Consider the following 15,424-nt stretch of genomic DNA (forward strand, 5'->3'; position numbering starts at 1 on the left):
ATTGCATCAGTTGCTTCAAAGAACACTTTGCTATGGTGATCAAGAGAACCAAACCTAGTCTTAAGGAGGGAATGCAATCATGGTTAGATTATTTGTAGGAACATTTGTAAGACTATAGCTATGCTATACCCCACCATTTGTAATTATTCCATTATATAATGAAAAGGAGTTACAGTAGGGGACTTCCCTACTGTTTTTGCTAAAAAACAGATGCTTCTTATATTTCTGGAATCTTATAAATTGGTTTGAAAATTGTATAGAGCTAACCTTAAAGGTATCATTGTGCAGTTTTGAACTAATTTCTGAAAGCAATCGATTTCATTTTTTGTAATCAAATGTAGAATTTGCATAGTAAAAGGTAGCAAAGTGATGCAAATATTCTGAAATGTATTTATCTAGCATAGTCTTACTTTCAGTTTTATAAATTTCTGCTCACTGAATCTGAGTAGGATGGCTTCTTTGTTCCTGCTCTAAGCTTATGGTGTGGAGTTTGTTTCAGTATAATTACTTGATGACCTTGGTTATTTTTCAACAAATAGCTGAAGAAGCTGGTGGGGTTTTGTCACCCATGGCATGGATGGTGGATAGTTTAGAGTCTTTGGTCGTTCTGTTCTTGTTTCCAGTGGTGCTGTTCACAACCAGGTCAATTTTCAAAAGTAGTTTGTTCTCTCAGTTGGTAGAAATCACCTCCTATAATGCCATTACAATACTAATGTATCAAGTATTGACAGTCATACTAATATCTCTAATGGCCAGATCTAGTCCTGACTATGTCCGTGGTGGAAGCCCATACAGCGGCGGAGGAGATGAGAGGACTAGCGCCAAGTATGACCGTGAACGAAGCAAAGCCAGTCCTGCCTATATATGACAGGCGCTGCAGGTTAGTATGCTGAAAATGCTTCCTTGTGTTTGCTAAATCGCGTTGAAGCACCACACTAAGCTTGTTTTCATCTGTGCAGCCGCTTGCCTGCAAGGATACGGACTGATAAGCATACCATACTTGCACTCAACACCACCTGCTTTGGACCGAATGGCTCCACATCTAAGTGATGCTCAAGTTAGTCATGTTAGGCAGCCAGAAACTCCTGTAACCTATTGGGTAGCTCTAGCAGTCTAGCTGAATGTTATGTCGATTTGGTTTGAACTGTAATTGTTAGCTTAAACTTTGCAAAGCGGTTATTTCAGTGAGACCATTGGGGAGCAATGAGATGTACCATGTATTGACCAACAGTATCATAGCTTGCGTTACTAGTAAACTATGCTTGTTCTTGTTCCTGTTGTCTGCTATTGTTTCTCTTTTGTGCTGGTCAACATGTCAAATTGCTTTGCTGCCAGCTCGCAACTAGGTCTAGTGTGTGTGTTTGTGGTGTTCCTGATGTTAGTGTTGCTGTGCTGGATTTCTGCACACTTTTCAAATGATTGACGATCAATTCATGTGGATGGAATTTCACATGAATCTGTTCAATTCTTGCATCCCAAGATGAACTGGGAGCACATCCTCTGCCCAAATGCATAACTTCCATCTTTGTATCAGGATGAAAGTGTATCATTATGTGCTTAACATGCTTCTTTGTGTGCTCAACGCTTTTTGTTGTTTGAGGGAAAAGATCACCTTTTGGACGGACCTCTGCACAACGCAATAGCCGTGAGTTTCATGGCGGTGAGACGAATGATTCGCTAAAATTTGTCTAGTCATTATTTTTGTAGGCAAGGCAAGAAAACTTGAGGACTTGCATTGTATTTTGATGGCAAATGTATTTGTAAAATTGTCGATGGCTGATCTAGTGTGTTGTGCTTATGTGGAGGTAAACACTCCCTTCTTCTACCTGTCCAGAATGTGTATGCAGTGCTAATTTTCAGTGTGTTGCAAAAGCAGATTTTTTATTTGTTTGCTGCACATGAGTAGATTCACTTGATGCATCAATGATCATTATGTATGGTGATGATGAGTGCATTTTGTAGAACTTCATATTCACGGCAACTTGCACAAATAACGGTCTGAAACAATTGTTCCATCTACTAGACTACTCCAAGGGCTATTTCAAACTTTACACCATTCACCACTGAGAATAAACTGCTATCGATAATTTCACAAGCTATTCTCACCACAGCTTAGAAACAAAAGAACAAAAATAAACTGCTAAGCTAGATCGGCTCAGTGCTTACAGCCCTGTGAGTTTCACTTGAGAACACTTGCACTATACTCTCTTCATGCCACAAATAAGTGACACCATGGATACCTTCAGTTAAGCTTTTTAAACTGACTATGAATACCATTTTAATTGTCCAAAAAAATTGAAAAACATATGTACAGATTTGTCTTAAAAAATATTTACAATTTTTTAAATCTTGTAAATATATTGTGCTATGAATTAGTGGTCAAAGTTACATATTGTATACCCATCTTGAGGACCATGCCAACTGTCTCTAAAGTCATTTATTTGTGATGTTGATATGGAGGGAGTAGCACAATTTCAACTGAAACTGAATACTCTAAACCAAACATTTCATTTTCTTTCGGCATTTGTTCCTTCAAACAAAAGCATTGACAAAGAGCAAGTACACCAGACACAGGCATGAACAGACCAACCCATTTGCCATTGCATTCCATTCCATTGGATACACAATGTTTACAATTCCCCTTTTTCCTTTTTGCAGGTAAAAAATTTCCAGATCTATCAACCAATTAGATGACTCTACATGTTGGCTTTGGGGGGAATGGATCAGCGCAATCATTTTCCTTCCTATGATTATAGATAGAATGAATATGCAGACCAAACATCAGCTCATGTGTCATACAAAATGGTGAGTTGGGTACTCGTGCTCGTCGCCGTTGTAGTCGTAGTACAGCCTCTCCCCCTTGGAGATGTCCCTGTTGGCCACCAGGAGGCAATGGCACTCGCCGTCGATGGCGAACCGCACGCACTTGAGGTTCTGCTTCTTCCTGCCTTCCCTGCAGTGGTCATCATCACGCAAAAAATTTCAGACATGGTTCCGAACAATGTGTAAATGCACGGTGGAGGTCGGAGGAAGAGGATGCTTACGGCGTGTGGTTGTTGATCCCGTTGATGTACCGCGCAATGTTGCTCCGCTTGTCAGGGCAGATTACCAGGCTCTTGGAGGGCGGCGCGGCAGAGAGCAGGGTCATGATACTGTCGCCATCATCGTGCTCGCGGTTTCGAAGGTAGTCCACGTCGCCGACGTACTCGGTGATGATGGTCAGGTCCTTGATGTGCCTGTCTGCCTCCACCGTGAATCTGAACAAGAAATTGCACACAATCATCATCAGTGCCTGACAGGTTCTGAAGAACAAGTTCAGAAATGAGCAGCGAATTGTGCAGACAGTACTAACCCTTCCACCGGATCGAAGACGACGAGGAGAGGGGGCCATTCCCCTTGCTCCATCATCCTCTTGCACAGGCTCAATGTCTCTGCATCCTCCCTCGGCAGCACCTGAGATGAAATGCCACCCGAGATTCAGAAAAACAGAAATGGCGTCGCGATACTGAATTTAGTCGAGATGGGGAGGTTGAATTGGACGGGGTAGCGTCTGACCTGCATCCCTCCTGCCTCGAGGGCGGATTGGTTGGCGGAGCGGGGCGCCATGCCGGGCACGTAGGTGAGGTCGTTGCTGAAGACGGCGCCGGTAGCCGTGAGCGCCGTGGCGAGGGACGCCATCTGCGTGAGTCGCCGGACGGGGTCCTCGCTGGGGGTGAATGGCAGCAGCTTCCTGCTCTTCTTCTTGGACACCACCAGCGCGCTGGCGGCCTTCCGCTTCCTCTTCCTCCCCTCCGGCGGCTCGGGGGCCGCGAACGCCGGGCGCCGCTGGATCTTGAAGAAATCGACGATCTTCGTCTGGATCAGCGGGAACTCTGGAACCAAATCACGAGATCCAAATCAGCGAACGAGCAGATCCAATCCAGAAATGGTCAACGAGATAGGAATCTATTTAATTCGACTTACGTTTGGGCATCTTGGTCTGGACGACGGCGGCGGATTTGGCCGAATGGGCGGTGGTGGTGGTTGCGGCGGCGCAGGAGGGGCAGAACCAGTCGCCGGCGGGCACGCGCGGGAGGATGGGGCGGAGGCAGAAGATGTGGAGGCCGCGGTCGCAGCCGTCGCAGAGCAGCAGCTCGTCCGCGTGGCGGCCGGATCCGCACGCCTCGCACCTGACGCCGCCGTCGTCGTCGGCCGCCGCCCTGGGCCGCCTGGCGGCCGGCCGCCCAGCGCGCGTCCGGTGGCGCTGCTGCGTAGCGGGACCCATCTGCAGCGCGCGTCCGCGGGAGGCCGGGGAGCGGGAGACGGAGGGCGGACGGGGGAGGAGAGGGGAAGGCGGCTGAGGTCAGGTGGGTGGCCGTCACGGTTTGTGAATGGGGGGAGAAGGGAATTCCGGGGGAGATGTAGCCGGAGAACGGCGGGAGAAGGGGGGCGCGTTTTGGCGCGAACGGGGCTCCTCGGCTTCGGCTTCGCGGGAAGCCGAGCGAGCGAGCGCGCGCCGCGTTTCGCCACGCGGGTTCGGGTTTTTGGCGCGAATCGGCGGGCCTGGGGGAGCGCCTGTGCCTCTATGGGCCGTCGGGGGGCCTGTGGAACGCTGCGTTTTTCTACGGGGCGTCCGGGCCGGTAAAAGTGGGTGCTCTCCCGCAAGGGCCACTTTGGATTAGCTGGGAGCAAGAGTACTCCCTTCGAGAGAGGCATGGATTTACTTCTCGTGGAGGCACGGACTTGCTAACGTGAGAGGCACGACTACAGGAAAAAAATGTTTTCCTCTTTTTTTTTCCTTCCGCGAGAGGTTTTTTTTTCTTTTATGGGAGGCACGGATTTACTTCTGGTGAAGGCACGGATTTGCTTCCACGAACTGTGCCTCTCGGAAAAGGAAAAAAACACGTTTTAGGGTTAATAATTGTCAAACGGTCTGGGTTGTGGTTGGTTGCAGGTGTCATGGTGGTTCCTTCCGTGGATGATGTGTGCTCTATTTGGAGGTAGTGCGGAGGCTTGTTGGGTTTCTCGGATGCCGGGGTGACTGCCTATGAGATGGGCTACACAGTTTACTCTCCGACGAATAGCGTGCCGGCGGTGCTGGTTGTGCTTCTTGGCTGCATGGGCGGCGAGAGGTGTGGCGGCAGGTGGTCCTGGTGGTGATGTCTGAACCCTGATCTCGACGTGGAGAGCTTCATTCGTTCGTGGTCTGTCTTTCACCGTGGTAGGCTCTGTGTCTTTGGTTTCCTCGGTGTGGTGTGGGATAAGATAACAAGCCAAGGCTTTGTGGTCGGCGCCAATCGCATCCTCTTGGGGCGACACATCGGGCTTTCTCTCCCGTGTTAGGGGTCCGGGTGAAAACCCTTGTTCACTCTGCCAGACTCGTCGACGATGACACTTTGCGCCGTGACCTTCTTGGGGCATCCTTGGGGTGATCGGGTCCATCCTTCTCACGTAGCGAAGACATCTTCCAACGGGCTCAGATCATAGCTCGACGTATCTTTCATGATGATAAGTGGATGTTTTCATGCCTCCTATCATTTAAATGTGCTAGCGTCCTTCGTGCTCTCAATCCTGGCTATTTGATGGCTGGGTCGGTGCTCCTTTGTCTGGAGTGAGAGGGAAGAGGGTCCTTCAAGAGGCATGGGGTCGTGATTCGCCGTTCGGTGCCCATTAGCTCTTCTTCCTGCGGCGTGGCTTTGCCACTGCTCAAGCTTTCCGGCGATACGACGGCACTTGGTGGTGCTTTTTTTTTTAGGTGTACATCTGTTTGTTTGGCTTTTCTTTTAGCTGCTTAGTGAGAAGACTTCTTGAACACCTTGTATGGGAGTGGAGCGAATGACCGTTTCGAGAGAGATTCCTTGATTCTTTCAAACTTCTGAAAGAATTTGTGAAAAAAAATGCGATGACCATGCAAGGTTTTGTAAAAGGCAGAGAACCGAACCGAGTAAGAACAGAATGATTGTAGGATGGAATTCTTTTTACACGAAAATTTAGATGTCAATCAAACACTATTTTTTAATCGTGTCCTCATAGCACATGCAGGTTGTTCCTTCCTATGGATAAAAAAAATATTCTACAAATTGATGCTGGACTTGCAAATATTGCTGGTATGTGAATATGGAAGATATGCCTGCTCATCAACTGCAAGACTAAAAGCGAATATGCAGATTGCAGCACTAAAGAGCGACGAAACAAACAATCCAACTAACGAAGGCAAGAACTGATATTGGGGACAATATACAGGCGAGGTGATTCGGTGTCCAGGAACAGCTACACCTACGATGAAAAGAAAATTAAAAAAAATTAAAAAGAAAAAATTGAATTATTTTCTGCATGGAAGATAATTTGGTGCGCTCCAAATTTCGGATCGTTTTGACATCTGGGTAGCTCTCCGCAAAAAAAGATAATTTTGAGGCATGCGAATTTTTTTATTGTTCATGTATTGTTTTGCCCTAATTTGTCTTTTTCGCTGAGAGTTACTCAGATGTTTAAATGATCGAAATTTGGAGTGCACCCCACGCATCAAATTATCTTTCATGCAAAAACAATTTGAATTTTTTGAATTTATTTAGTATTTGTTTGTGAATTTTCTCTTCATTGGATGCAGATGAGTATCAACTCAGAAATGGATATTCAACAATATACCTCATACATTATTTTCTCTACCCTCGCCTGATACACTCAAGAATATCACTCTACAAACCTCCAGTAGGATATTTGTTACTCTCGCCCATTTAAAGCCCTTTATTTAAGAGATGTGAAAATAGACACACATATAAGGATACAGTAGTAAACATGTGTGCCCTTTATTCATTAGACAAATCTGATTTTGATATGTTTTCTAATTTTGTTATAATTAGGATTTCAAATCAACAAAATATCTCAAACCAATGTCTAGGGAAAATGCATAGTTTGCACAACAAAATAGAGTTCTATTCAATATTATCGTTGTAATTTTACACGTCATTAATGCCTAGTTGTACATGATTAAAATATTAAATTTGCATACCAGAGTTCCATATTAATGAAATAACAATTCAAATTTAATGCAAGATGGTATATATAAAATAAAAATGTTCAATATAAATATAATTGACAAATATTGGGCTGTGTTGCCACTGTATTCATACTTATTATCATGTATGTATCATGCACTCTATTTCTCAATGAATCCTTTATTTTTCAAGGTCATGTATATGGTACAAGTATACTTGACATACATGCACACCGACTAGGCACATGGTCATCAACAAGTACAGTTCACATGCACAATAAAATTCTCATTAGAATTCACATGACCATGAAAAAAAATTATCATCGATGTAGCCAATGGAGAGAGTGGGGAGGGGGCAAAAACGCGAGAAAGGGTAGTCGAGAAGGGCAGGGTGGATATGGAGGGTTGTGTAACTAGATGATGATAAGGTTAGTGTCAACTACCTACCTGCGACTAGCAAGAATACAGCCACGACTACTGCCAAGTCAGCACCGGAGGAAGCCAAGTGGACCAATCAGGGCGAGGGCCGCGTCATCGCCAGGCCAACTCGAATCAAGCTTGCCAACCGGAGGTTCATGGGTCCATAGTGGGTCACCTCTACATAAGTCTGAGAGAGAGCGAAGGAACGACATCCGGGCTTGGATCAGGCACAAGGCACCGGCACCGGCTCCTCCTACTCCTTCCCTTTTCTCTGCAAGTTGTAACTAAGAGAGACTTGTGGTGTATCCCAACCTGTACTCATGCTTGAGAAATATTCAGAGAATAACTAGTTCCTAACATCGTGGTATCAGTTAGCCACCCTCCACCCTTCCGCCACCGTCGTCGTTGCCACGGATCTGCCGTGCTGGAAACCCGCCGCCGGAAACAAGCGCGCGACATTGTCATCGCCACCATGGATCCGACGTTGAAGGCGTACCTTGACAAGATGAGTGAAGAGGTTGTCGCCCGCGCCAACAGGCAGGACGACGACAACAAGGCCATCCTCAAGGCCGTGGCGGCGCAGATCGCCCAGGTCAACGCCCTCATCACTTGGAAGCCGGAGATGGAGGCGTGATTCCCGCAACTGGAGCTCTCCGTCGCGGCACTCCAAGCAGCGTCGTCCTCGACCGCACCATCCACCGGATCCCCGCCGCCTGCGACCCCTCCCCTGGTCACGCGCGAGATCCAAGGACAACCAGGCCACAGCGCATCACTATGATGACCCACAAGTATAGGGGATCTATCATAGTCCTTTCGATAAGTAAGAGTGTCGAACCCAACGAGGAGCAGAAGAAAATGACAAGTGGTTTTCAGTAAGGTATTCTCTGCAAGCACTGAAATTATCGGTAACTGTCGTGGAATTAACACGTCAGATGTCCTTAGTGTGAGGACTTAGTCGTGTGGCCAACGCATCTATGTGGTAGCTTGAGAGGGGTTGAGCGGAATCGAGAGATGCAACGCACAAGACAAGATTTAGACAGCTTCGGGCCCCGGGAAACATCATCCGGTAACAACCGTACATGCTGTTTGTTGCTAGGTCTCATTATCATCATGAGGGAGTCACCGTAAACCGGCTCTCCTCTCGTTGTGTCTAGCCCTAGAGATTGTTTCTTGTTGCTTGTCCCTCTTTGGGCAGCCCTGCCCCTCCTTATATAAGTTGAAGGGGCGGGTTACATGTGGAGTCCTATTAGGATTAGGACTAGTCTACCTTCTAATACAAACCGGATACAAGTCCCGGTCTTAACTCCTTGTAAGGTAAATATTCCTCACGCCTTTCCTCTTAAACCGGCCCGCCATTAACATAAACCGGCCTTCTGGGCCTTGGGCCTTGTCATCCGTCTGTCCCGCCCGCCGGGTTACCAGTGAGTAATAATGTTCAGGTAGGTTGCTTGTAAACCGTCTGGTCAGGGCAGGTCACCAATGAATCGCCGAGTGTAAACCGGGTGTCAAGTAAACCGCCAAGTCCGGCCGGGTCATATTTCCGGCCGGGTCATACCGCAGGGTATATCCCCGACATTAGCCCCCAGTTTAATTTGGATTCATCCATGTTAAACTGATCCTGTAAAACAAACACAAGAACAAACTTGGCGGCTTGTGCTCCGGGTTAAAAATTCTTATAAACCGGCGCTTGATCATCCTTAAATCCTTGTCATTTCTTCCTTCTAGAAAATCCGAGTAAATAGACCAGCTTCATAATCAATTTGCTTGCAGAAGATATTTTGTAAATAAAGAATCTATTTGAATCGGCCTTCAATACTCTAACTTGACAAAAATATTGGTCTTCAAATATTCAACTGATATTCAGCCGGCTTGAAGATGTAGAACTTGCCGATCTATGATTTTCAAAATTGTCGGGTTATAAAAACTGATAATTTCGGGTCATGATTGTTTCCAACGTCGGTTCATGATTGTTGCCAATGCCGATTCATGATTATTGGTGACGTCGGTTCATGATTGTTGTAGACACCGAGTCATAATGATTGGTTATGCCGGGTCATACTGAAAATTGGAAGATATTTCTCCCTTATATCCATATTACCTGTAGCCCCCAAGTCTTGAACAGAAAAAAGTGATGATTTGAGACTTGTTTCCATATAATTACTGCCACTTAGAAGAAATTCATGTTGTTCATCTCAGTCACTAGTAAAAACTGAATACTCCATATATGTAGCCCCCAAGTGCCGGGTTGTCATGCTTGCAGCAACCTGGGACTTGAAATTGCCTTATGCTCATAAAAACTTCAACCAGTGTAGCCCCCAAGGGCCGGTTCATTATGCAATAATGAGCAGGGACTTGGTAAATATAATCATGTAAACTTTGAACAGCAACATGTATCCCCCAAGGGCCGGCTCAGTAAGATAATATTGAGCTGGGACTTGATATATACTTCAACAAAAATAACATCATATGATGTAACCTCCATCATGGGGCTTGAATCCACGTCCAGAAGGTTAAGAGCCTTGTGCTCTACCAACTGAGCGATGGACCCTTAAATATAATGGATTTAACTTGTGTACCTTGAATTGTTGACAGGAGCAATTGGTAGCCCCCAAGGGCCGGCTCATTATAATATGATGAGTCGGGTCTTTAATAAGATGAGCAAAAAATGACTTTGCATTAACCCTCAAGTGCCATGGTGCATGCTGGCAGTGACATGTGACTTGCATATTTGATATAATCTCAATATGAATAATGTAGCCCCCAAGTGTCGGGTCGTAAGTCTGCAGCAACTTGGGACTACTCCTTCAATTATAGAATAAACCATATCCATTGATAATATGATAGCCATTGTGCTAAAGCGACTTTGAAAACCTTAACCATAATACTGGTTATTGATAACCATAATAAAATCCAGCCATGTTGGCTATTTGAAGATTTGAATAATATAATCCAATGATTTGTAAGCGCATGATTCCAATGGCGCAACCCAAATATATACTGGCGACTTATAGTCCAAATCCAGGCCGGGTTAATAAACACCGGTGATTTATAATTATGCTTTATTCAACCTGTTTCTGCATACCACAAGTTTAAAGTGTCCTGGCGGTTTATCGTCGGACGGGTCATAATGCCCAACATATAACCCGGGTTTATAACCAAGGCTGCAAGGATAATAAAATATGAAATACATCATACCTGTGATATTGAATCACATCGTTGGTTTACCAACTTTCTTGTAGTAAGGGTGATAACCCAAATTTGGAGTACTGATAACTCCCACCATGCTTTGCTGGTAATTCCCACCATGTTTTGCTAGTTTATAGTGAAACCATGTCGGGTTATAATAAACATTGGATGATAATCCTAGTGATTTATAGTCAAAGCCAGACCGGGTTAACAAACACCGGTTCATATTTGATTGTGTACTAACAACTGAGAGTTGAAAGACAAGCAGGGTTAAGAAACACCGGTTTTAAATTGATGACTTATAGTCAGACCGGGTCAATAAACGCCGGTTTACCGTAAAACGTTATCAAAGAAGAAAAGACTTAGACAAATAAAAGCAAATAAAAACTTGTAGTCGAGGCTTTTCAAGGTCTGCCATGCCCAAATTCGAGGCTTTCATGGGCTGCCAGGCCGCTGAGTTAAACCGTTTCGCAAAGCCTTTTAAGATGGACCTCACATTAACCAATCATCGTTTTAACTTTGACAAGTTCAGGTTCTGTATTATATTGACTTGTCAAATGTTCGATGGGTCATACCAGGATTACCTGGATGGAGTGGCTTACTTGATGAAGGCAGGTTAACCCGGGGTTTTAGGTGAATACACCTAGCTTCCAAGCCTGGCTCGATAGCATATTACAAGGGTCCTTTCAAACTCTTTGTTGCTTTACACAAAGAGCCCCCAAGTAATATTTTGAGCTGTGCTCAATGGGTGTCTATGTTTGAGTTGTGCTTTTTGCAACACTCTCTTTGGCCCCTAAGTGATTTCCTGTTGGCCTTACGCCGATCAAGAGGTGTAGCTATGGTTCGAATATGACCAAGCCCCCAAGTGATTTCCCTGGTGGCCTTACGCCGATCAAGAGGTGTAGCTATGGTCCGAATACGACCAAACCCCCAAATGATTTTTCTTGAAAACTCGAACTTTGCGAGAGATATTTCTTCTTGAACCGGATGTTAAACCGGATTTTGAGAGATTCAAAGCTTTGTGGGAGACAGCTTCCCTTTGAACCGGATTTTAAACCAGAATCCTTCTTTTTAAGCCGGAAATTTTCTGACGGCCTTTAAATTTGCACCAATATGGTGGTTTAGGGTCCTGCATTAAATAACTTTGCAAGCCGGAGTAATTGGTCTTTTAAAGAAAGCATTATATAACATAAAAACATATTGGATGGATTTCACCTGATATGTTAGGCCCAAAATTATCCACCACGGAGTTGATGATCACCCCGGTAAAGGCGGGCGAGTCAGCGGTAGGCGCGGACGATGAGTCAGTCGCGTATGTTGATGTAGCGGGGGCGGTGAATTGCTCACGTATCCGTCCAACAGTATGACACGGACAAGTACTAGTGCAAAAGCAATATTGGCTTACGCCCCTTTGCCACACCTTTGTAATAAATAATGGTCCTGCAAAATAAAAATACCATAGACCAAAATAATTGTTTTTCAAACAATGTAATATATACTGATAATATTTATAGAGCACCTGGTCTTTGTGAACCACAGATGATCTGGACGTAGACACCCGTAGATAACCTTTCTGTGCTGTCAGTGAATTCTGTTTGATCCTTATGTATGCATCCAAAGAATTTTCAACAATACCTGATCACTTTTGACTTTTCGTCCAACAAGCCCCCTTTTTTCTTTTAATCAAGAGGCCTCATGCATATCTCTGTATCCACCGGGCCAAACTTCTCATTTTTTCATCAATCTGTAAGGGAGCGTACGGGCGCAACCCGTGTGATAGGACGACCGGAGCGGGGACACAATGGGGCGGCAAGCCAGCAGGGGCGATGCAAGAACCGGCTCTGGCGCATTGCAGGAATAGCGTAGTGGCAGGAGGAGGAGCGAGGCGGGAGGCGGCTCGCGGAGGCCGGCCGGAGTGGAGGTGCAAACCGGCGATGGCGGGGACGCGGCAGTTTATCCGTGGCGGGTTCGGCTTGGCGCGGACGCCGGGGCGTGTGGCGGTGGGTCCGGCTTGAAGCCTCGACAGAAACGGCCACGAGGTCGGACGGCTTGAGGCGCTGCGGTATGGGTCAGGGCGGAGGTCCGGCGGGCTGAATCCGCGGCGGCGGTTTACAGGCTGGTGTCGCAGTCCTGGTCCGGCGTGGGCGGCCCGAGGCAGCAGCTGAAGCGGCCAGGCCGGCCGCCCGAGGTGAAGCTTTAACCCGGAGCTGAGGGGTGGACCGGCGGCGGGTCACGGCCAGGGCCGGCTCCCCACCGCAATCGACGCCGGTGACGACTCTCCCGCTGCAATAAGACGAGGGTGGTTCGTCGTAGTTGAGGCGACCGGGCAGAGTCCTGGCGGTTTGCAAGCGTGAACCTGTGACGGTGGAGGCGTGAGAGGCTTGCGCGGCAGAGGCGGTTTGCAAGCGTGAACCTGTGACGGTGGAGGCGTGAGAGGCTTGCGCGGCAGAGGCGGTTTGCAGCAGCTCCGTTGGGCGCGAAGCGGCCATTGACCCGTCATCAGGGACAGGTTGAAAACCATGACGCGGATGAGGTTGGAGCGGCACCCCCGGGCGTGCGGCGGCTGAAGCAGCAGGGCATCTAAAAAACGACTCAGGGGAGCAGAGGATTCAGCGGGAGGCGAGGATAACCCGACTGGCGGCTTGTCACACTGATGGCGATTTGGACTCGAGGTGACCCACGACCCGTGGCAGCGAGTTAGGCAGACGGACGGCGGTTCAAGGCCGACGACTCAGGCGGCTTGCCGCGGAGCACTGGAACAACAGCATCTGATGCGCATAATTGGGGGCGCGGGTTGCATCCAGCGCGGAAGAGGCAACGTCAGTGCAAACCGGTGGTGGCTTCGAGCGTCGAGGATGCTGACGATTTCATTGCAGAGGCGACAACACAGACCGGCGGCGGTTTGGAGGAACGCCAGCCCGGCGGGGTAGGGGCGTGGGTGACTCGGGGCGGCAACAGCGCCCAGCAGGAACGCGGGGACGGTCCGACGGGCGGCTCCATGGAGGCACGACACGAGGCCATGGAGGTTTGCAACCATGAACCGGCGATGGCGGAGGCGCGATGACGAGCTATGACTGTTTGTGGAGGCCGAGGCCATGGCTCGGAGGTACCGGATCATGGTGGTCTTGGCGGTTTACAAATGGCGGTTGAATTGAGCGGTCCAAGACGAGATGGTTGATGGATTGGAGCCGGAGGCGGAGCAAGTCACATCGTCGAGGCCACTCGGAGTCGGAGTCTGGTGCTTCAAGGCTTACTGCTGCAACCTGCGGCGGAGGTAACCCGGTCAAGGTGACTCACCGGAGGCCCGGCAACTGGCGGGGGCAGCCCAGGTAGGCCACAACGGGCACTCGAGACGGAACGGCGGTTCGGCGGTTTGACCACCGCGGCCGAAGAGGCAAGACGCGCCCGGCGGAGGAGACAGCACAGGCAGACCAGCCTGGTGCGAGCGGGGCAGGGCTATGGGTTCAAGGCGCAGCGATCGCAGCCGCGACAGTGGAACGAGTCTACACCCAGGATCCCATCCAGTCCGGGTCGTGGTTGACTTGGCAACCCCACGCTCCTTTTTCTTTATTTCTTGTGCAACGCTGCTGATTGGACATCTCATCTCATCTTTCCTTGTACAGCCTGTCTCCACGTATGTATACCTATCTGAGATAACAACAATTCAGAAGATTGAACTAGCACTCAACCCACGTGAGCAGCCTAGATCCTATTGGTCCTTTTGTATGACAACATGTAGTAGTAGTTGGTATGCTTGATGGAAGCTCTATGACTCCGAAGCCGTGGTACCGACAAAAACTTCAGAACTTGGCGCGTCGGAAAATACAGTCTCCGTGACTCGTGACTCGACCGCTCCTCAATCTTATAACATGCTGCAAAAAATTTCTGTTGGTCCATGTGACACGATCTTTCCATTGATTGATCTCGAACGCATCTTCAACTTGTAGCGGTAACAGCACACCCGACGCAAATCTTAATTTTCTCTGTATAATCACGAGCTCCTTGATCCCTGAAGAGATCCCTTCAAAACTCAACACCACCGTGTGCGAGCCTCATGATGGGCGCCAACTGTCGTGGAATTAACACGTCAGATGTCCTTAGTGTGAGGACTTAGTCGTGAGGCCAACGCATCTATGTGGTAGCTTGAGAGGGGTTGAGCGAAATCGAGAGACGCAACACGCAAGACAATATTTAGACATCTTTGGACCCCGGGAAATATCATCCGGTAACAACCCTACTACTGTTTGTGGCTAGGTCTCATTATGATCATGAGGGAGTCGCCGTAAACCAGCTCTCCTCTCGTTGTGTCTAGCCCTAGAGATTGTTTCTTGTTGCTTGTCCCTCTTTGGGGAGCCCTGACCCTCCTTATATAAGTTGAAGGGGCGGGTTACATGTGGAGTCCTATTAGGATTAGGACTAGTCTACCTTTTAATACAAATCGGATAAAAGTACGGGTCTTAACTCCTTGTAAGTTAAATATTCCTCACGCCTTTCCTCTTAAACCGGCTCGCCATTAACATATACCGACCTTCTGGGCCTTGGGCCTTGTCATCCGTCTGTCCCGCCCGTCGGGTTACCAGTGAGTAATATGTTCAGGTAGGTTGCTTTTAAACCGTCTGGTCAGGGCCGGTCACCAATGAATCGCCGAGTGTAAACCGGGTCTCAAGTAAACAGCCAAGTCCGGCCGGGTCATATTTCCGGCCGGTTCATACCGCAGGGTATATCCCCGACAGTAACAGATAGTTTTGTGATAAGGTAATTCGCAACGGGTAACAAGTAACAAGAGTAAACAAGGTGCAGCAAGGTGGCCCAATCCTTTTTGTAGCAAAGGACAAGCCTGAACAA

At 47.8% G+C, this 15,424-nt stretch overlaps 1 protein-coding gene across 1 annotated transcript; it reads right to left on the reverse strand.

Annotated features, from left to right (window-relative positions):
• Positions 1-2,577: 2,577 nt before the first annotated feature.
• LOC123133523 (histone-lysine N-methyltransferase ATXR6) lies at positions 2,578-4,391 on the reverse strand. Its single transcript, XM_044553000.1, has 5 exons — positions 3,964-4,391; positions 3,556-3,872; positions 3,353-3,453; positions 3,045-3,257; positions 2,578-2,953 (listed from the first exon to the last, which is right to left on the reverse strand). The coding sequence occupies exons 1-5, from the start codon at positions 4,262-4,264 to the stop codon at positions 2,794-2,796; spliced, it is 1,092 nt and encodes a 363-aa protein (XP_044408935.1). The 5' UTR covers positions 4,265-4,391; the 3' UTR covers positions 2,578-2,793.
• Positions 4,392-15,424: the final 11,033 nt, after the last annotated feature.

The sequence above is a fragment of the Triticum aestivum genome, chromosome 6B, assembly GCF_018294505.1.
Source record: "Triticum aestivum cultivar Chinese Spring chromosome 6B, IWGSC CS RefSeq v2.1, whole genome shotgun sequence".
Lineage (NCBI taxonomy): Eukaryota > Viridiplantae > Streptophyta > Magnoliopsida > Poales > Poaceae > Triticum > Triticum aestivum.